This window comes from Neopelma chrysocephalum, unplaced genomic scaffold (assembly GCF_003984885.1).
Source record: "Neopelma chrysocephalum unplaced genomic scaffold, ASM398488v2 Primary Assembly neopelma1_73b, whole genome shotgun sequence".
NCBI lineage: Eukaryota > Metazoa > Chordata > Aves > Passeriformes > Pipridae > Neopelma > Neopelma chrysocephalum.
The window spans coordinates 811,377-833,343 of record NW_020897734.1 but is presented as its reverse complement, the minus strand read 5'-3'; the positions used below and the strand labels follow the sequence as shown (position 1 = coordinate 833,343).

The following is a 21,967-nucleotide window of genomic DNA, read 5'->3' as shown; positions in this document are numbered from 1 at the left end:
TTGTTCGCGAAGATGGGCCATTATTATTATGATAGAAAGAGACAAAATCATGACCCCCCAAAAAGGAGGGATTTTTACAAATTTACTGAGGGAAGATTGAACTTCATCTAGTGTTTATAATCCTCCAAGGGAATTTGCACTTTCTTCAGGCGTTTGTGTGGAAATTGGAAAACCAGCAAGTGGGCTCTGCAAGCTTAGAGTAAAATTGAGCTACCGAGGTTACAATGGATCTTATTTCTGCTGTGGCATCTGGTTAGATGAGGAAAATCCTGTTCAAATTTCAGGAGAACTTTTATTTTCTGCTCTTCTCCTGTTTATCCTACTCCTGTCTGGAAAATTTACATGAGAAGGGGTGACCTGTGCAAAGTAAACATAGTGAGGAATGATTATGTACTGCTGTCAAGTGCTGTTGCACCTTTGCTCCCATGGAAACGCTCTAGGAGGTACCTGCATTGCTGTTAACAGTGCACTGACCCCAGAGAACTGCAGTGCCATTGCTGCAGACCCCATGGGCAGCTCCCTCGCTGCAGGAAGGGCCTGCAGGAGTGGGAGGGAGGCAGGGGAGAGGATTCTGTTTTCCAGCTGAAGAGTTTCATCAGTGTCTCCTTCTCTCGAGTGGTAGAAACAGAGCTGAGATGCAGCACTTTGCAGGTGCCACTCAAGAGAAGGTAAACATCTTGCTAACATACTGACAACTTTTTGGGCCTTGGCTTCAGCTTTCATTGAGCTAATTGGATGGTCACCCTGATATTCTCTTCCTCTCCTTTCTTAAGTGTGTCCTGAAGACCAAATTAGCCAGTGCCACTGGTCCAATAGAGTGCTGCATCACAGAGCACAAGTTTTCAATCCCTCAATCCAATATCAGGTAGGAGCTGCTCAGATCTAAGGTGGAAGTAACTCCATCTTCATAACAGAAATGCTATCAATTGGGATAGAAGCTAGAAACCACCTGACCTGATACTCAGGTGAGAAGGCAGTGTGCTCCACAACAATTTAGGCTTGCCAGACAGTTGTTGCTGCGCTTGATATCTCCCTGTTCCCACGAAGTGCAATCAACACTGATAGCTGATCGTGATGATACTGTTAAATTTTTTTTTAGCCCTCAGTCCATTTGTCTGTTTTGCTTGTTTGCTGCAGGAAAGAAAGAAAGAATTGTGCGATCACTTCTGGCATTTTCTCCCTGCCTTGAAGGCAAAGGTGTCATAATTTTATTTCTATACTAAGGTTTAAAGGCACATTACTGTTCAATTGGAGGTAGCTAAGCTCTCCTATCCTCAGAAATGTGAACATATACTTAAAAATCAGTAGATTGGTTTTTTTCTTGAATGTGGGCTTTTTTCAACAATGGAATTCAAAATAATGCACAAATAACCTCAACAAAGATAAAAAAATCCTTTTTTTACTCTGAGCTTATAGGAAATCTCATTTTTCTTACTACTGTCTTTTTAAAACCTAAGAAAGAAGAACTCTAGAGTTACACTGCCTTGTTCCCAGATAGGGTCGAAATGGAAAGACATATTACAGCAGGTCAGATTTCTGCCTGTCATTCCATTAAAGTGGCATATTTCTGCCACTTGTCTGGTATGAAAAGCACGGTAAAAATCTCCAGACTTTCTTTGTGGCAATACTGCCTGTCAGCATCAGTATGTTATGGGAAGATCTAATAGACTCATAAAATATCATGGGTTTGAGCTGTACTTGAGGTAGTCTGTACATTTGTGATCCAGTTTTTTTCTTTCTTTTCTCATTTGTAAATAAAGAATGATAAATAACTTTGATTAAACAGACTAAACTGACCAGATGGCAGTGGATTCAAATGAAGTGAAGATGAGCTCCTAACAGGTATTAATTTGACATGGTAGTTTTCCTTTCACTGCTGCCAAAGTCATGATAGCTACTTCTCTCAGTAAAATGCAGGCATATGCTCTTAGCTTGTATTTTTCAATGACTCTTTAAAATCAAAGCCCACAGAGGCAGGAAGGTGGATTTGAAAGTGACTGAACTGCTGGGCTTAGAGGGTTGTGATAGCAAGACAGAGGCCAGCTGGAGGCTGTTCAGTATTTGGAGTCCCCTAAGGGTGCTGGGGCTAATACTGTTTAACCTCTCTGTAAGTGAACTGAAGGTTGTGGGATGGAGAGCAGACTCAGCAAGTTGGCAGATTATACCAAATTAGGAGTTTGGTACACCAGGTAGTTGTGCTGCAATACTTGGACAGGCTGATGAAATGGACAGAGAGGAACCTCATGAAGTTCAGCCAAGGGAAATGCAAAGCCCTGCACCTGGGAAGAATAACCCCATGCTCCGATAACAGAGACTTCCTGGCTGGAAAGCAGCTCTGCAGAGAAGGATCCTGGGGTCCTGGCAGTCAAGTTGACCACAAGCCAGCACTGCAGTGTCACAGCAAAGAAGGCCAACAACATCCCGGGCTGCACTGTATTAGCATGGTCAGCAGGTCAACAGAGGTGACCCTTTACTCTGCAGTGGTGAGGCCACATCTGAAGTGCCATGTACAGTTCTGGGCTCACCAGTACAGGAAAGACACAGGCATGCAGGAATAACTCCAGGGAAGGGGCCCTATGACCATTAAGGGACTGGAACATCTGACCTACGAAGAAAGGCTGAGAGCTTGGGTTGCATAGCTGCATGGTCTGGAGAGGAGAAAGCTCAAAGCAATATTGTCTGCAAATACCTGATAGGAAGGAATGAAGAAGTTCGAGTCAAGCTCTTCTCAGAGAGTCTCTGTGAGTTTCAGGGTCTCATCAATACCCAGTGACAAGACAAGAGGCAAGGGCACAAACTGAAATGCAGGAAATTCTGTTTGAACATAAGAAAAGTCATTTTACTGTGAGGGTGGTCAGACACTGAAACAGGCTGCCCAAAGAGCTTGTGGAATCTGTCTTGGAGATATTCAAACCTGACTGGACATGGTCTTGAGCAGCCTGCTCTTGCTGCCCCTGCTTTGAGTTAGTGGGTTGGAACAGACAATTCCTAGAGACCTCTGCCAGCCTCACCTGTTCTGTGATTTCCTTCATCCATAAAAGAAAAATTTTATGAATCAGAGACAGACCATTGATATTTTTAAAAGACAAACTAGGACTGCTCAGTCCCACCTACCAGACTTGCACTGTTCTTCCATTGCTTGATTTCTTTTGAGTCCACAGGGTCTTGTCATTCATTAGCTCATTCTTTCCTTGCCTGTGGTCTGCAATTATTGCTCACCTACACACCTTGTTCTTTCCATCCTAGTTCCTCATCAAGTCCTTGGAGAAATATTCATTTCCTTGACTTTCCTTGCCTTGACTTTCATCTAAGAGTTCACCAGTCTCCTCATAATGTTTCCTTCATCCTTAACCCCAGTATTTAATTGTCGTGGCCTAAAAACCCAGATCCATGTTCTAGACCAGGAACTGCCTGTGCTTGTAATTTGACTAGGAAATAAGTCAAAAGATAATGTAGCAATTGTGAAGTTAATATTAAAGTTATTTTGCTTCCTCTTCCTCTAAAGTTATTGTCCTTCCTCTTAGGTGTTGTGTAGTCTTTGAACTACATCATGAGAGAATTGTCATTATTGCTTTAGAAATATTGCAACAGTTCATACCAATTTAATATTGGCCAGATAATATCTAAAGTGCTATTTTTCAAACTAAGAAAAATGTAAAAACTAAGATAATTAAAATTTGTACTTGCCTTTTTATTATAATGGTGACTGATGCAGTGGAAACCAAATTGTCTTTAGGCTTGCGTTGAAAAAGTAACTTCCCCAGGCAAATCAAAAAAGTAAAATTGGCAATGCTGACTTAATTCCTCAATCTGGCATATAGGTCTGCACTTCAAGTAAGCCTGGTGTTGGCCAGCAGATTTTACTTTTATTTTGAAACCAGATACATTTTAATTATGTTCCCTCTAGATATTCTCTTAATTAATTGGAAATATCCGAAGAGTTAATTAAAAATACAAACTTTATGTGATTCTATATCAAACCTGACATTATGATCTTTTTATCTACAAAGCAAGAATTATGTGGGATCAGAAATCTGAATTATTCATGATGGTTTCCAGCCGTTTTTTTCCTTCCTCCTTTGTTCAGTGTAAAATCTTATAAGCTTTTCTTTCAGTCAAGGTGAAAGCAATATTAAGTCTCAGAAGTCAAACTTACGAAAGACATGTAGCTCTGTGAAATCCTTGCCCTGTAATCCTGGCTTTCTATTCACCACCACTATTCAATATCCCACTTTCTATATAAGCTTCACAATATATCAGCAGTTGATGAGATTTATTTGTTATACTCCTGTTTTCCTTCTTCATAAAGAAGCTTTATCCACCCCTTCTCTCCCCTAGGAGTAACACATGTCTGTGATTGTTTCTGCTGGGCTCACTAATCCAGCAGCTCCCTTCAACATGCTGGGCAGTTGGTAGAGGGTGGAAGGTGAGGGAGGAGTAGAGCTCTACTTGTTAAGATTTAGGACTGCAATGTAGTGTGTAGTGAATTTTAAAAACATTGTTAAGATCCAGTTCAATGGTTATGAGCTGACAGGGTTGGTTGTGTGAGTAGAAATGCTGGCAGGTCACTTCTGAAAGATGCTTTATGAATTAAAGCTTGACTGTAGTATGTTGAACCTCTCTACAGGACTAACCAGAATTATTTCTGGTCATTTTGTAGACATGACAACAGATGAGACAGAAGTTGAGTCCAATCTATGCTAATGAGCCCTACATTTCCTATTTGCATTATTGCTCCTGATGCCTGTAGCGGCTCCATGTATGTTTTTCTTACAGCCTCTGACTTCATCTGTGGTGATATTTTTCTCTTAAATAAACACATTTCTGTGTAGAAACGTAAAAGCTTTCTTATTTGTTATTAAGGTTGAAACCACAAAGAGTATTGTTGTTCTTAAATAAGTTCTTTGTCTCTAACCTGCCTTTAAGGTGAGATTAAAACACAGAGAATTCAGTATGCATATAGCATGCACACCAGATGATCTGAAGAAAGCCTGCACATTTCCATGGAAAACAAATGTGAGTGTAGGAAAGCAGATGCTTTCTACCAACAGAGTGTACATACAGTTCTCTAGAGGACCTGAACAGCAATTTATTTTCAGACTGCTGGAAGTATGCAAATTCCTACAGAATTAAACGTGAATTTAAAAGAAATGGCATCTATTAAGGACAATACTACCCAAAGAGGCAATTGGGAACTTAATAATTTAATCAAGAACTTGAACAGGCTCAGCCATATATCTAAAGTCAGTGACTCAAATGTCATCTGTTTTTAGCAAAGACATAAGTGGTCATGTTGAAAAGGTGTCTTTTAAAGTATGGGCATTTGGAGCATTTTTCTGTGACCATGGACAAGTATGTTTGTATGGTGTGTATAGATTTTCAGATGATTCTCCATCAAAAAGCATCATCTGTTCACTTGAGCTACTCATTGGATGTAGTGAGTGATACACTTGTGTGTATCACCAGCATTATGTTGGTTATTTTTAACCCAGCAGTTCTGGGTAAGATGAGTTATGTCCTGACACACGTGGAATCACCACAATTACAAATTAAATTCTTACTGCTGGATGTTGTTGCACCTGATGGCTGTAGGACTGGGCGGATGTTACTGAGATTACCATCTGAAGGCAAGGACTGGGTCCTAAGTGCAGTGGCATAAGTCTTGCACAAAGGGATTGCTGGTGAGGCAGCAGCCAGCTGCATAGACATAGGAGATATGTATGTTTTCCTTCTTTATGCAAAAGCACAGTATTCCTAAAGTGGGGATGAGCACACAGGATGGCAGAGTTCAGGCTTGCCAGACACTCTTCCCTGTGACCCTCACAGAATCCGCCTGCTCAGTTTGTCCTACTGCCTTTTTGTCTCTTAGCAATTCCATTTAATGACTCTGTTTGTACAGAGAGATGCCCAAGTGGGGTCAGGGAGGGCAGGAGATGATGTGCAACACAACATTTAGTAGAAATTTTGACAAAATGCATAAGGTCAGATGTATCCATTTAGATGCACTGGAAGTGACAAGTTTTCAGGCCTTTTGAAAGCTGTGAAAAGGCAATGAAGGTCACTGCTTATAACTTTGGGAATTTGACTTTAAGCATTCATGTATGACAAGGCTTGGCCAGGGTTGCCATGGCAGGAAACTCCCTGTACAACCTGAAGCCCACCCAGCCCTGCTGTGCTGAGTTTAGTGAGTGGGTGGATATAGTATTACCTCATTTCAGAGCAGAAATACTTGAACTGATAACTAAAATTAACCTGGCCAGCAGGGAAGACACTGTGATCACAAGAGTGAGTTTGCCGGGTAAGGTCATCTCTGCAAGCGGAGTCTCCTCAGCCTTGTGAGTTACTCTTTGTTTTACTTTGCCCATGTGTTTTAAAAACAGAAACTACATGACTACATCATGTCCATGGATTGAGCATAAAAGATTACCAGAATATTCATTCTCTGACTGTTTTCCACTGGTTGAGAGTCACCTTCTTACAGCCGAATAATATGTAATTTTTTTCTTCACACAGGTTGTAGTCCTCGGCAAACATTCTAGAGGCTATCACTACATGTTAGCTAACCTGGTAAGGACTTTTCTTCATGACGAGTATAGCTACGTTTTAGAGGGTAATATATTCTGTTCAGGTTGTGGCAACTTTAATAAGGAAGTGGAAATGCATGAATGAGTTCTTGGATTTTGAGAAATTACTTCAGTAAATACTAGAACTGGTATTTCATTTTTACTCAGTTATGGTCCTTCTTTTGTCTGAGAATCTCTACCAGTTTTAAAATAATAATTTAATTGTATGCTTTGCACTAATTTCTCTCCTCATAAATTAAATGCTTGTGACTGTAATCTTCTATGTAACATACTTTATATTTAAGCCTCCAGGAAAAATAATTGTAGCATATTTGTGTATAAGTGGTGCAAAGCTGCAAATTAGAACAATTCCATTAACTAAACCAGCCAGGCTGTTTAGCTTTTCTTTTGTATTTCAGAGTGTAGGGTTGTGCCTTTTTATGTGCTGACCTACCAGGAAGAGGCAGTACATTTTTATTTGTATCAGAGTTTCTTCTGGATTGTAGGATTGACTTTCGGAGACTTCTGTGATGCCTTTGAAACACCATCTGCTTAAGTTCCTTATAAACATCTTGTATTGTAATTAATCCTGCAGGAAGACTCAGTTTTGAGTTCTGTGTCTACTGTGATTGGAAAAATGTTTTTCCAAAACTCACACTTTCTAGTTAGCAATCCTACTTACTCAAAGATTTTCTGTATCCCTGTTTTGGTGTGATTAAAGCAGAAAAGACAAATTTTAAATTACTCTTATTTAGTATAAGAACTGTCTGACTTTAAGATGTGTCATTTTGCATTATAAGAACCAGTCATGATCTCACTGATTAGTGTGTGCATAGAAATACAGAGGTTCTTATTCTGGGTTGCATTTTAGCATGTGTAACCATTGACATTCAGATAAACAAGACTGCAATCAAGTCATACTAATCAAAAAGACTCCAATTTACTGCCTCAGGTATAAATAACAACAGAGTGGGAGAGAATCATCCCGTTCTGTTTGCAAGTGAAATGCTAAGTGATGCTGTGATGGAGAACTGCCTGGCAAGAGGTGTGTGCTTTGCCTCCACGGAACAGTTGAGTGTCGAGTGGTTTTCTGTTCCCAGCCCTGAACCTTTGTTTGCACTTTGCTGTACAAATAGGATTTGAGGTCTTTGACCAGTTTCATCATACTGAGGACAACAGAGGAAATAGTACTTCAAGTTTCCCCCCAGTTTTCTTTCTGACTGGTGAACATTACGTACGACATTGCCACAATCCAACAGGGCAGTTTTCTACTGAAAGAACAAAAAGATGTTTTAAATTCTATCCTTTGTCTCCTTGGTAGGATATTGTCAGCTAACAAGAGGGACATTAATCCATTTCTTTTGTGCTGCACTTGTAGCAGGTAAAACTGAGCCAAAGAAAAGGGACTTTGGATGACAATGATTCTTGTTTTCTACATGTGTCCTCCCAGGGTTTCACAGACATTGTTCTGGAGAGAGTAATGCATGGAGGTGCCAACATTACTGGATTCCAGATTGTTAATAATGAAAACCCAATGGTTCAACAATTTCTACAGCGCTGGGTGAGGCTTGATGAAAGGGAATTCCCTGAAGCTAAAAACTCACCATTAAAGGTATTTATTTTAACCTGACAGTGATGGCAATGATATGCTTTTAATAATTATTTGTGACTTTTTAACCTCAGATATTTGCATGTGTATGATACAGATCCCTGATTAGAATATATTGCAACATTCACTGCCCTTCCAGAAGAAAGAAGCAGAGGCTGGTAGTCAGACCCAAGTGCCCACCATGGTGGGAGTTCCTTAGAGGCAAAGGCTTGGTCTTGCAAATCCTGTCTTTGTGCAGTGGATATAACAATTTTTGACTTGAGCTTCTTGAGTTAGTTTTGGGGTGGGTGTGGGGGCTAGTTAGGTTAGAGTTTAGATGCAGACTGTGGATTACTAGTCCATTTAATTGGTAATTGAGAATTTCATGTGTAAAATGAAGTAGCTCTGAATTCACTGAGGAGCCACTGCTACCTCATAGTCACTGCTGACAGTTGCCCTCCTAATCTAACCCTGTATTTTAAGTCCCAGGTTCATCAAAACTATGATAGAGTGAGTGAAGTAAATGCCATTCTTATTAGGAGACAGGCAACCTGTTACTCTCTCCCCCAGATCTTTTTGTGCCTCTACTATAGCATCTCTATAGTGGAGATTCTATTCACTGTCCAGTCAAGGAGTGCATCAAGAATACTCTGTCCAGGCATGGAAATCATAAAATCTTCTGGGACCACTGCATATTACTCATATTCCTATTATGTTCCTTCTTTCTCTTCTCCTTTTTGTGAGGCTTGTTCTTTTTCAACAATATCAGTAGGTGAAGGGATATTGGTCTGGTGGTAGATGAGAAGACCTTAAATTCTGTCACTTCCAAAAGTCCAGTCAGGGAAGGCAAACCTAAGAACCACAGGCATGATTAGACAGTTCATGTCTTTCCTGTTAATTTGGGTGGGACACATGCAAATTGATGAACAGATTTGGATTTCAAAATTGCTTCGATAAACTGGAGTCATGTCTTGGTATTAGTAAGACAAAATTCAGGAAAGCATTAAAATACTAGATAGGAAGGAAAAATCTCTTCCAGTCCCATGCATGGGGGGGTTACCAGGGTAGGTGGTAGTGCTGGGTTGGACTACAGACACAACAGGAACCAGTTACGAGGTTCTGCTGCTTCTGGCAGTGCCATTTGGAGATACACTTTTCCATCCCTGGGAGCATATGATTTCTGTGAGGGAGAAAAATTATCTTAATCCCACACTATCCCACAGCCTTGGTGGGCGTTTCAGAGGAAGCAGAGAAAGGCAAACAGAGGCCCACAAAACCCAGATTAGTGTATTGTTGCCTGTGGATTAGGACCTAGTCCTGCTTTCTAAAGCTTCCTAGCAGTGATGCAGAAGTGAAGATGAGTATCATACTAATCTTAAAAGCTCTGAAATATATACAGTTAACCTGAGAAAATTTTATTCCACTTGAAAGCAATTTACCTTGAGGGAATAATTATTCTTCCTCCTTAAAAACGATTCTTAAGTATATGGTACAAACACAAAGATTACATTACCTTTGCACAAATGTATCCCTCATTATAGAAATGTGCACAGTATTTGTCAATCAGACAAAAAGCATACTTAAAAATTGATGTACAGTATTTTTGATTAGGAAATAAAATTGCCTAGAGATTAAAGCCCTGATGTTTAATTTATTCTGTATTTTATCAGCCTTTCCCTTCTTTCTCTCTTTTTTCTCTTTGCATGTTCATGCATTTATAAGTAGAATTCAAATAAAGTAGAAAATTAGATAGCTCTCTTGGCATGACTTGGAAGGGACTGCATTAAGGTTACTGACAATTGACGCAATCTGCTGAAAAAATTATCAGTGTGTAAGTTTTATGTAGTGCTAGATTGGACAGCTATTACAAGATTTTTTTTTAATACAAGAACAAATACCTTAAAAATACTGTCTGGTTCTGTATTGTTGCGTGGATTGTGACGTATAACCTTTGTTAACTTTCTAAAAGAGGAGAGAGTGATCATAGCAAAACATTACAGGGAGAGGTGCAGGTGGGCATGATCAGAGAATGCCTGTACCTTTACAGTCAGAGCAGGAACCACCACACACCCCCAGTAAGAGTTTATAAACTGTTGTTGTTTAAAGGTCAGTAAGAATATCTGCTGTATAACATTTTTCACAGCCCTACCTTTGCACTCTTTTTTGTCAGACGGAATTCTCTTGATCTGCACGTGCAGACACGCCTCACTGTGTGCAGAATTCATAAGGGCTTCTATCAAACTGAAAGATGACACACAGTTTTAAGAAATGCAGACCTTGAGTTGTGCTATCCTGCCCTACAGGATAGAATTAACTTCTTCTGAATATAATAAATCTTATCCACAAAGAGAGAATCAGAACAAGCAGTTGAAACTTGGATTTCGGCCTAACTCGTGCGTGGGCAGCACATCTTCTGGCACAAACTCCAGCATCAGATTCTTTGGGAGGCAGGGTCTCTGTGGTACCACAGACTGCCAAAAGAAGGGCAGGAGCACCAGTACACACAGATCCCTCTTACATTCTTCTTTTTTCCTCTCCATCCTCTTACAAATGCTGTGGAAATATGAAGGATCAGTTACAAAGGGGTTGAAATCTGGTCTTACGGACTGACCACATTTGATTGCTCCCAGTAGGTGTGTGCTGACAGGGTCTCCTCTACACAGACCCTGAAGATAGAGGTGTAATGCCAGTGAAAGCCAGAGATGTCACATGCAAAGTCCAGGAGGGACAAACTTTCAGACAAACACATAAATGTGGAAAAAATGTGAAAAAAACCCCACTTCCATAACATTTCCTAGGTGATACTAAATTTATAGCACCAGGGGGTGTCACCAGATACGTGTGACAAGCAGTGGACGAAGTTGACAGCAACATGAACAAGTAAGTTAAGTTGTCTGGGGGTTTTGTTGAAGAGCTACTGCTACACACAGTTTCCCACCCTCTGCAGATTTGCCATAGAGTAAGGGAAGGCAGGTGGGAAATTACTGAAGAGATGTAATGCCTGAAGTGTATTTTGTGATTGCTTGCCTGTATAGCTGTTTTCTAAGAAAACTAATCTGATCTATTTCTTGCCACAGATGCTACCTAATCAGAATTGTGATCCAAGCAGAAGTGATTTATGTTAACTTCAGTTCAAAGCTGTCTTGGCAATCCTGTTAAAAACAAAAAAAATTACTCCAAGCAAAAACCCACATATGAGCTTTTCTTCGGTAGCAGTATAGTCCAGCACGGAACTGCAGACTTTTGTACTAACCTCATTTAGACGAGCAAGTTTCCAATTAAATTGAAATTTTATGCAACTATAAACTGGTTTTGTTATTTTGCTGCTATATACAAAAAGAAAATATTTTTAATTTGTTAATTGAAATAAGTTGAATTTTTAAACTAAAAAATCACCAGCTGAAAGACAGAGAGCGAGCAAATGGGTTTGCAATCGTGATTCTTGTAAGAGTGTTCTAACAAAGAGGAGGACTTCACCTGACACACCTGGGCCAATTCTAAGATTGCAGTTTGTCACCATCTTTTCTTTGCACCGATTGCAGTACACGTCTGCACTGACCCACGATGCAGTCCTAGTCATAGCAGAGGCTTTCCGTTACCTCCGAAGACAGCGTGTGGATGTCTCCAGGAGAGGCAGTGCTGGAGACTGCCTGGCTAACCCTGCAGTACCATGGAGCCAAGGAATTGATATAGAAAGAGCGCTGAAAATGGTAAGGGCAAGTGTGCTGGCTAATGAATGTGTGTATTCCACAGCAGCAGCAATTCTGCTGGGACTGCGCTTGTGTCCTGCTCCGTGCACAGAGCTTCTGCCCTCACACACACAGCTGCAGCTCCTCAGGGGGAAAAAAGAAAGAAAGTAAAAACAAACTTAATAACAAACTGCAAAGGATGGATGAAATGTATTCAATGGAGAGCAAGGCATAACAAACTAGCTTTCGAAGCTTCCGCCACAATCTCATCCCTCTAGTAGCGGTGCAGCAGCTGCCTGGTTGTTCACACCAGAGCACCTACAATCCCCCAGATCCCCCACACACCCCAGCTTCCCCTGAGAGTGAGCATGAGCCTTTTGCAGTCAAACCTGTATTGGGGGTTTCTAAAGTCAGGCTGAGCCTGCAAATCTGACTAAGAGAACTAGACTGGGTCTACAGCATGTGTATTGTAAATCTTGCAGGAATACATGTATTTATGAACTTAAACACATGTGTGCAGTTTTGTTAATTTGACAGTAAAAAGTCAACTCAGATTGGTTTAAAGCAGTGGAAGAATTGTTGTTGGTCAACCACAGTTCTGATTCCTGGCATAACACTCAGACAGATTACCTGCTGCATGGCCAATTTTTTATCCCTGACACTAGTTATAATATGGGATCCTACCTCACTTATGTCTCTAATTTTGTTGGGTTTTCACTCTTCTTATGCTGCTGTTTGTGTTAAATCAAGTGACAACAAAAAAAATAGAATAATGTTTTTGTAGATACAAGAGACAAGAACTCTGCTTTTGATCTGGCTCAAATAACTCTCAAATAAACCTGTTAGAATTGATTGTATTAATGCAGACACAGAGCTTCAGTGAGTGAGATCAGAATTAATCCCATGTTAGGTGTAAACAAATCTTGGGTAAACCTTCATACACTTGGCTTAATTACTGCTTTTTCTCAGTTACCAAATTGTAAGGATTCTATCAGGAGGTTATAATGAATTGTGGACAGTTGTAATCAGATTATATTGCTCTTAGGAGTTAGAGAGATGGTTCAGTCTCACATAAAAAGAGCCAGAGCTCTTTTTTATACCATTTTGTCACTTCCTAACTGCACATTCACTAATGTAGTGTTACATACTTTTGAAAAGAAATAACTAAATTCAACCTTCACAATAGTTAAAGACTTTGTACTGTCCCTTTAAACTTAATTACAAGCAAAATACAAAACTCCTCTGTATGAGGTATGAAGTATTCATGTCAGTAGAGAAAACTAACACTTCTACAGGACACTCCCTTATTTAGGAGAATTTAAAAAAAAAAAATTAAAAAATATAAAAAAAGCCAAACTCATGATTGGCAAAAAATGCAGAAGTTTGACTTTTAGCTGATTGCCTTGTACTGTTTTAGCTATCCAAAGTCATGCAAGTGAGTTTTATATACATCTCCAACAAGAGCTACCCAAGATCATCCCACACTGCCTTCCAGTCCCCATCCTGTTCCATCACCCTCTCCTTCTGTTCAGACAATGATCTTGAATCTTTGCTTCAGGGGAAAAAGAAAAAACAACTCTGATTTAACAATGTTTCCTCTCCACTCTGTAGCATCAACTCAGATAAGAATATTTTTTTCTGAGATATCCTTGAAATATCCATCCTCTGCCAGCAGAAGGTTCAGTGCCACATCCTGCTGGCAAAAGAGAAATAGGCGTTACTTGAATCTTCTTCCCTACAGCCTTGAAAACTGTGCATGTCTTTGCTTCTGAAGCTGGTTCTAAGGCATGAGGTCAGTGGCAGACAGTTTGCCTGAGCAGATCTGGACACTTATAAATAGTCACTGTGTTTGTGATTGCCTCCACATGCTGCTACCAGAAGAGTTTCAGTCCTGGTGAGCCTTCCTGCCTCGGTGCAGCCAGGTTTTGCAAAGTGCTGTGTTTTCCCACCAAAGATAGAAACAAATCAAATTTGAAGTCCAGAGGTGTCCAGTGCACGAAGCTCATGTCTCAATGTACATCAGGATGAAGCTGGTCTAACAAGCTTTCTGGGACACACAGTCACTGCTGTGCTAAGGTAACCAGACAGCTTCCAGCAGGAGCCAAAAGCAGGCACAGCAACTCACATCTGGATGCAACTTATGTGTCAACTACCCTACAAATACATTTGCTCAACTCGCAGTTGATAAGACCTCTTAGGGTCAAATTTGGTTTTCAAAGTCCGGTTCATTTCTCTAGCTTTCTGGAGATGAATAACTCACATTTTCTTCCAGCCCCCTGTAATGACATAAACTATTTTAAGAAAGGTTCAAATCCATTTACTGATATGTCAGTCTGAATTTGGCTCACTGGATAATTTGGGGTCAGTGGAATTTTGGTTATTTTATGTATCCTTGTCCACCATCTCTAAACTGTAAACAGCAGATCAGTCACCAGCCCTGAACAGTTTGCCTTTGACTAGTCTAACATCACTTCTTCCTGGAACTTCCACAGTTTCTGCTAAATATTAAAGCTAATTTACCCCTCCTGAAGTTTGAGACTGTTACCTCTTCTGCCTGAGATGACAGCTTGTCGGTGTTGCTAAGTGATGTGAATGAAAATACCTCATCCTTTAATACAGGGGAATAAGAAAGACTTTTTCTTTGAAATGAGGTACTTTATACTTCCCCTTTGGATGATTCATGTGAGTAGGCAATGCTAATGACTTACCGTCTGCACACCCATCCATCCCGACCGAGACCAAAACTCCATAAGCAGTAGAGGCAATTGTCTGTGCTCATTCAGAGAAGACATTCATTCCTTTCTCCTGCACTGGGACTGATCTTAAAATAAAGCACTTCCTGGAATGTGCTGTGTCAGTCTGGTCCGTACTGCAGATCGCTCTGTACCATGTTGTGAGGGGTTTAATGGCACTGAATTGTTGCTCGTGCCTCGCTGGTGCTCCGTGCTGTACCAGTGAACCCAGCGTGACCAAGCGTGGCAGAATCAGTCTTTCTTACATTTAACATACCTGCAGGGCTAATTTCACTTAAATGCAGCTCACTCTGCGGCAGTGAGTCACCAGCTGAGTACTAACTAACAAATATGTACAGCTGGAACTGAGAGAATTTGGATTGGTTTTGTTTTGAAGAATATAACTGGCTCTTACATAGATAAAAATTGGGCTAGAGCCAGTGGGTTCCTGCAAAATATAACAGAGCGAAAAAATAAAGTGAATCTTTTATTAAAATGTTTTTTCTGTTTATTCTCTTAAGGTGCAAGTACAAGGAATGACAGGGAACATCCAGTTCGACACCTATGGGCGGAGAATGAATTACACAATTGATGTGTATGAAATGAAAGCTGGTGGGTCACGGAAGGTGAGTTTCAAGACATGCATCCAGATTTCACACCTTCACCAATATTTATCCCAAGAAACTAATGAAACAAAAGTACCACAGAGGCAGTGTAATAACAGGGCCCTGAGAAACCCCCACCTTCTCTGCTGTCTTCCCTATCCCAGGAACCTTGCTGTCTTCAGTTCCTGGACTAGACCACTCACCTTGCTTAATATCTTCATTGGTTTCCGTGTCAACTTCAGGCACAACTTCTTCCCTTAAAACCTTTCTGGAGGTTTTCCACTGCTAAGCATAATATCTGCTTTCATGCTCCTGTGCTTAGCCTTATCTTCTAAATTTTTTCAATTTTTCCTTCCCTGTCCATATAGTGCTTTAGAGCCATAGTGAAGCTGGAACCAGTGAAACCTTCTGAAATTAACAGAAAATAAGTTTGGTTTTAGTTAGAATTTCCTACTCATTCTCTTGTATCCTAAATAAATTATAGATCCTAAGTAGGATAATCACCTAGTTCTGTGTTATAAAAGACGTTTAAGGCAGATTTTCAGAAATAGTTATGTAGACAGGGTCAGAGAAGTACTGAGAGAGGAGTCTGCATAGCTGAGTCTCTTAAATCCCCCTGATTTCACCTGGAGATAGGTACCTAACCTGCTTGGTCACCGCTGAGACTCCTTAAACACTTGATAACAAAATGCCTGTGGACGTGGCCCAGGGACTCAGGTAGGTGTACAGTGCAGCCAACAGTGCTACTTCTGTGTTGTGCAGAAATATAAAAACTAGTGTAATAGTCTAGTGATGTAGCCACAGCACCACGAAGGTCAGCACCAGCCAGCTGATAAACAGTCACCTCATGCTCACAAAGGGGTTTGTATCCTGTACTGAAGATAAAGCTGCTGTGCCTGCATTGCTGACAATGTCTGCATCTGCTCTAAAGCCAGCTCAGGCAGGTCTGCAGGGGCTGTATTCACTGGCCAAACTGCAGCAGAATATGGATAAAAATTACAAAATCAAAGAACTTTATTCAGAATGCTGCGCAGTTTATTGTCTTGTCTGTAGTATATTCTTATGCTGTGGAAACATGGAAATTTATTTCACAGGCACCACGATGATGTTGATTGAGATAGGGGAATTTAATATGTATTTTCACTTTGATTTGGCTTGTGCTTATTTGCACTTGGGATTGAGAACATTGTTTCTTTAAGGAAATTAACTTTAAAAGCTAATGTGGTCCCTTAATGACAGAAACAGAAATATGAGAAATGTTACAAAACCATGTGTTTTGACAGTTTCTTTTACAAGTTCAGGTACCAGAGTCCTTGTAAAGGTATGTAATGAGGCAACAATCTCCATTTTTATAGGCTGGTTATTGGAATGAATTTGAAAGATTTGTGCCAGCATTAGATCAACTGCCCTCTAATGACACTTCATCTGTGGAGAACAGAACTATAGTAGTCACTACCATCTTGGTAAGTTTTATGTTCTTAGTGTGTTTGTGTTTAGGAAACAAGACACGTGGCTCCTGAGGTGTGTTAGACACCTTGCCAGGAGGCAGATGTTGAATACTGTGTGACTTCAAGTGACTGGAAAGTTCAGTATCTCCCAGAGATGTTCTGAGGGCTTGACCCTGCAAACTTATCAGTAAGTTTGCTCACAGGAGGAGCTCACTGAGCTCACCGTTGTGTTTTGCTGCTTCTCAGACACTTGAACTCAGTTAAATGCCTCGTGTAAATGAAGTTATTGTGCATGTATGTAAATGACCACAGGATCTGGCCTTCCTGCTGTAGGGTCAAATCTTGCACCCCTCACTCAGGTACAGCTCCTGTAAACGCAACCCCTGTGGACTGAGTAAGGGTGGCACAATGAAGCCTGTAGAGAACTGGAACTGCTCTAGCACTGTGTGAAAAGCAGCCTATACCTGTGCAATTCCAAAGGAGCAAAGCTCTTCCTGTGTCTCACGAGCAGCAGCACCTCCCAACGCCTCTACAGACCTGCTCTGTACAGTATTCATTGTGACTTTTGTGCCTGTTACAGTTCTGCTAAGCATGAGCCAATTTTATGCTATTTCCTGAAGCATTGTATTTTATACTCCTATGGATTTAGTGAGATGTAACCAGCATTTCAGCTAGAATTTCCCAAGAAGGCTAAGGGAATTCAGTGACAAAAAATTCTGTTGAGGATTTTAGCCTAGATTCCCTTAGGCTGCTTTGGAAATACCTCGATCAGAGCCCCATTCTAGATCACTGGGGCCTTAGGAGATGATGTTGATGGTACAGGTGTTGGGTATGTCAGTCCTTAAACACTAAATCCTGAATTATTACTGCAGTGATGCTATTTGACTGCCTAATCAGGCCTGCAAACAGAAGTGTAACTTTGTTTAAAAATCCTGCTGGCTTCAATGAGTCCATACTAGGAATGCAATCAACAGTATTTGTGGCTGTAGGATCAGCCAAGGATTTTTAAACTGCAGAAGTCTGTCTTTCTAATTTCTGTACCGAAGCAGGAAATATTGTAAATACTTGCCAGTAATATAAAGGATAATAACAACTCTCATTTTGTGTGGTTTACAGCTGTATTTTACATTCATAGACTTTTGATCTTTACTTTTGTTTCAAAGGAATCACCATATGTAATGTATAAGAAAAACCATGAACAACTAGAAGGGAATGAGAGATATGAAGGATATTGTGTAGACTTAGCTTCTGAAATAGCAAAACATGTTGGAATAAAATACAAACTGTCAATTGTTGGAGATGGGAAATATGGAGCTAGGGACCCTGAGACTAAGATATGGAATGGCATGGTGGGTGAACTGGTCTATGGGGTAAGTTTCTCTTAACCTTCATTTTAATGTTCTTTATAAAAAGTTATGCTCAAAGTTAATAAACTGCAAAATAAAGATCATCTGTTTGAATACTACCTTTAAAATTCTAGATATTTCTTTGTAGAAATTTCTTTTAATAGTCTACTTTTCTAATCATTTCATTGCAGGAAAGTGTCACTTTTTTACTGCTGTTCTCCAGATCAGAGTCCAAAAAATGTTGGGCAAATTTCAAATTCTTGTTTAAAGCAGAATTTCCAATTTGCCCTTCATATGCTGCTTCTTCATTTGCCACATCTCCTTTTTCTGTATCAGTCTCTTAAGTGTTGGGAGGGTGTCCCTCCCATTAAAGGTCTCATCTGTGATTCTGGCCCTCGTTGGGTCACTGATGCTGGTTTGTGTTTGACCAGAGACTAAAGACTCAGTTAACCCCAAGGTTGTTTTTATCTTTTTTCTTTTTAAACCCTTGATTTGGTTTTAAAAATCAACTGGCAGACAAAAAAAAAAAAAAAAAAAGCCTAATTCATTGCATTCCTCTTTATATTTCTATATTGGGTGTACATTGCTTTGTTTAGTAAGAACAAAAACAGTCCGGAATTGCCATTTTAGAAACTTCTTTGAAAATGAGAATTTTGGAATACAGATAAACCAGATGGAAGGGGGAGAAAATTGGCTCTGCAGAAAAGACTTTTCAAGCTGATATTTCATCTTTGCTTTTTTTTTTTGCCCCAAATGCTAATGAGATGATTTGTGATTCCGCCCAAATCTTTTTTACAGTTTATTTTTAACAAGCTTTCCTCTATTAAAAATATCTGAGCAGAAGCGAATATTTCAATTGCTTCCTTTTGTTCTATGGCTGAGTGTAATTTCTAAAAGTCACCTCAAAATTTCCTTGGGATAATACATCATCATTCTTGCAAAATGTTTGGTGAGATAATTCTTTTCAAATGAATCAGTCTTCTTAAAATAATTGCTGGATTTACAAAAGTTTTCTCACTCTGGAGCAGTCAGTTCTGATGCCTCATTATATGCATGGTAGTCTCTTCAACCTCAAAATGTTTTATAAAAATAAAAATGTTTTTGTGGTATCATATTATGGCAGGAAGGAAAATGTACTGATGAGAGAAAGTAAACAGGGGGCTGGACCCCTAGATTACATCTTTGCTTCCCTGTTGCATTGAGGTTTGACATTAAGCAAACCTTCTGAACTCCCCATGCCTCAGTTATGCAACTTGGGAAGCTGATGTTGGCTCTGTTAGAGAACACAAGTCCACTGAGAACCTCTGAAGCAAAGGTTTCATTTAGTTTCGAGCAAATTACATTGCACTGGAAATCTAAACCCTCAGTTTCTCTATGTGTGGTTCAAGAAATATCAAGAATATCAGCTGTAATTGGGTCCTTTTAATCTATTTTGGAGTGACAAGCAGTTTATTCACTTAAAAAAATAATCATACCATAGGCAAAAAGCAAGGCAAAAGAGAACCTGAACTTGCTGCTAACAGTCAGGCACAGGGGCTGTCTACACTAGAGGAGGAAAGGTGTGGTGTGGGCAACTTCTGATGGGTCTTGAGCCGAGTAAGATGAGCCTGTGCAGCTGCTGTGCTATGTAAGATCCATCGGGAGAAAGGGCCACAAAAATGCTCGGAGGAGTGGAGCACCTCTCCTCTGAGAAAAGGCTGAGAGAGTTGAGACTCTTCAACCTGGAGAAGTAAAGGCTCCAGGGAGAGTTTAGAGCACATTCCCGTATCTAAAGGGGCTACAAGAGAGCTGGAGAGGGACTTTTAACGGGAGTGTGTAGTGATAGGACAGTAAGAAATGCCTTTAGACTGAAAGAGGGTAGATTCAGATTAGATATTAGGAAGAAATTCTTTACTGTGTGGGTGCCAAGGAGCTGGCACAGGTTGCCCAGGGAGGCAGTGGATGCACCATCCTTCGAAACATTCAAAGGTCAGGCTGGACAGAGCTCTGAGCAACCTGATCTCATGGAATATGTCCCTGCTCATTGCAGGGAGGTTGCAGTAGATAATCTTCAGAGATCCCTTCCAACCCAAACAATTCTGTGATAAACAGGTTGGCTGCAGCTGCCTTTTCCACAACCCCTTGGGACGAGCCTTGCTCAGAGAGCTCTGCCTCCTTAGCATCAAACTTAGCCCTGTCCATGTCCCTGTGACCAACCATACTTGTGACCTTTCCACACCAGCAAGACCAGCCCTGCAGGCACCAGAGACCATAGCTTAAAACAACCCCAAATCCACCCCACCATGCTCATTTTCCCCTGCAAAAAGGTCTGTTCCTTTGTATTCTGAGCACAGTTTTCATCTGTGTTTTCTTGTTAATGAAAAATTGAGGAATGTTTTCCTCCCTGACCCCCAACAGCTCCTGTACGCAAGCTGTGAGCTCTGTTACTGAAGCCTCTTCACTGCAGTGCTCAATTATTCAAAGGTCAGAGTCGTCCCATGAGGTTTGAGTGCAGGCCCAGGTTAATTCCTACAGCCCTGCTCTGCTGAGCCAGCTCCCTGGCCTGCCAGGCTGAACTGACTGGCAAGCTGCATGGAAATCCTCCTGGCTTTCTGTAAGCAGAGGAAACAGCCCATGAACTCTGAGTGCAAACCTCACCAGCCCTCCAGACCTTTTCCCAGCTCTATTTGCAAACATCATGAAATACCCTTGGCCTCTTCCTCCATCTGTTGAGAGGGGGCTGTGTACCACACTCACGAGGATGTGCACTAAGCCCTTTGAAGATAAGAAATGCTCTAGAAGTGCTAATTATTTGGAGCAAACGCCTCATTTACGTACTGACTTTCCTTTATCTCTCAGGGGCTTAAAACTCTATTAGGGAACTAAAACTGTATGTTACTCTAATGCCCCTGTGAGCCTTGTCGGCAAAATGACTATCAAATTTGGCTCCTCTGGATTCCATTTTGGGAAGACAAGAAGGAGATTAGATTTTAAGTATCTTTATTAGCATGTATGGAAGACAGACTTGGGGGGATAAAAGGGTCCTGATTGGTTTTGGTACCAGTTATCCAGCAGCTGAGCTGAGTTGTGGCAGAAACACAATCCTTTAGATTGCATTTGTCTCACGTAATAAACAGGGACTGGTCATTTGTCAAATACAGTGTATTCCTGACCCAACAGCCTCCTCACCACCACCTGGCACTGCTGGGGCTTTTTGAATACTGTGCCCTTTTTTGCATAGCCCCACGCATACAACTCTTTCCTAAAATTGCTCTTAGGACAGTCATAGGAAGTGAATGGCTTGTCATTTTAATGTCAAAACCCTAATTAACTATATTTAATGTTTGGTTTGTGCCAGTTCATTGTTACTGTCGCTCTTGCTTCCTGTGGAATGCAGCACAGAGCCAGGAGAGAATATGCAGCCTCCAGACCACTGCATTGGAGGGCTCTGAATGTCAAGGAGCAGAGGGATGGGTGGGATGGGAGGGGGCTCGGTCTGCACTGAGCTGTACCCGGAGCAACAGGGGTGCTGTGTCACTGTGCTGCAGGTCCTGAGGCTGCCCAGCACAGCCCTGACTGCAGGGTAAGACTAGCCAGAGGTCAGCATTAACTAGGCTAACTGGAGCAGTCCTGGGAGTTACACATTGCCATTTACCCACTGAAATACTTCCCATTAGAAATTCTCCCTCCCCTGTCTCATATCACGTCAGGGCTGGTTGGAGGGTGTAAAAGTCTGCTGTGCCATAGGGTCTCCAAAGTCAAGGACAATCTCAGCTCTCCCTCTTGGGCCTTTCCTTGCAGCTTTGCAAGGGCCTGTACCAATGCACCTGGTTACAGAGGGATGGGAGCCCTGGAGGCAGGGAGTTCTGCCTGAGCAGATATTCCCAAATTCCCTTGCTTCAGGCAGGAGAACCCAGAAGTCTTGTTAGAGAGGAGCTAACAGGGCTTTGTGGCTTATTAGCAATTTTTAAATGTTGGTGATATAGTAGGAGTAGTAATGGTAACAGTAATAATAAT

The 21,967-nt window shown here is 40.9% G+C and overlaps 1 protein-coding gene across 8 annotated transcripts in view; it reads left to right on the top strand.

Moving 5' to 3' along the window:
• Positions 1-21,967, top strand: part of GRIA3 (glutamate ionotropic receptor AMPA type subunit 3) — a 144,990-nt gene that overhangs the window by 73,643 nt on the left and 49,380 nt on the right. For 7 of the 8 annotated variants that reach the window (XR_003534871.1, XM_027687238.1, XM_027687239.1 and 4 more), the window contains 6 exons: positions 6,514-6,567; positions 8,014-8,175; positions 11,694-11,861; positions 15,094-15,198; positions 16,533-16,640; positions 17,789-17,995. Coding sequence is in view for 7 of the 8 variants with exons in the window: in XM_027687238.1 (XP_027543039.1) it covers positions 6,514-6,567; positions 8,014-8,175; positions 11,694-11,861; positions 15,094-15,198; positions 16,533-16,640; positions 17,789-17,995 (804 nt within the window). In the remaining variant the exon portion in view is untranslated. Of the gene's footprint in view, positions 1-6,513; positions 6,568-8,013; positions 8,176-11,693; positions 11,862-15,093; positions 15,199-16,532; positions 16,641-16,984; positions 17,325-17,788; positions 17,996-21,967 lie in introns of those variants that run through there. The other variant, XM_027687241.1, reaches the window with a different exon arrangement.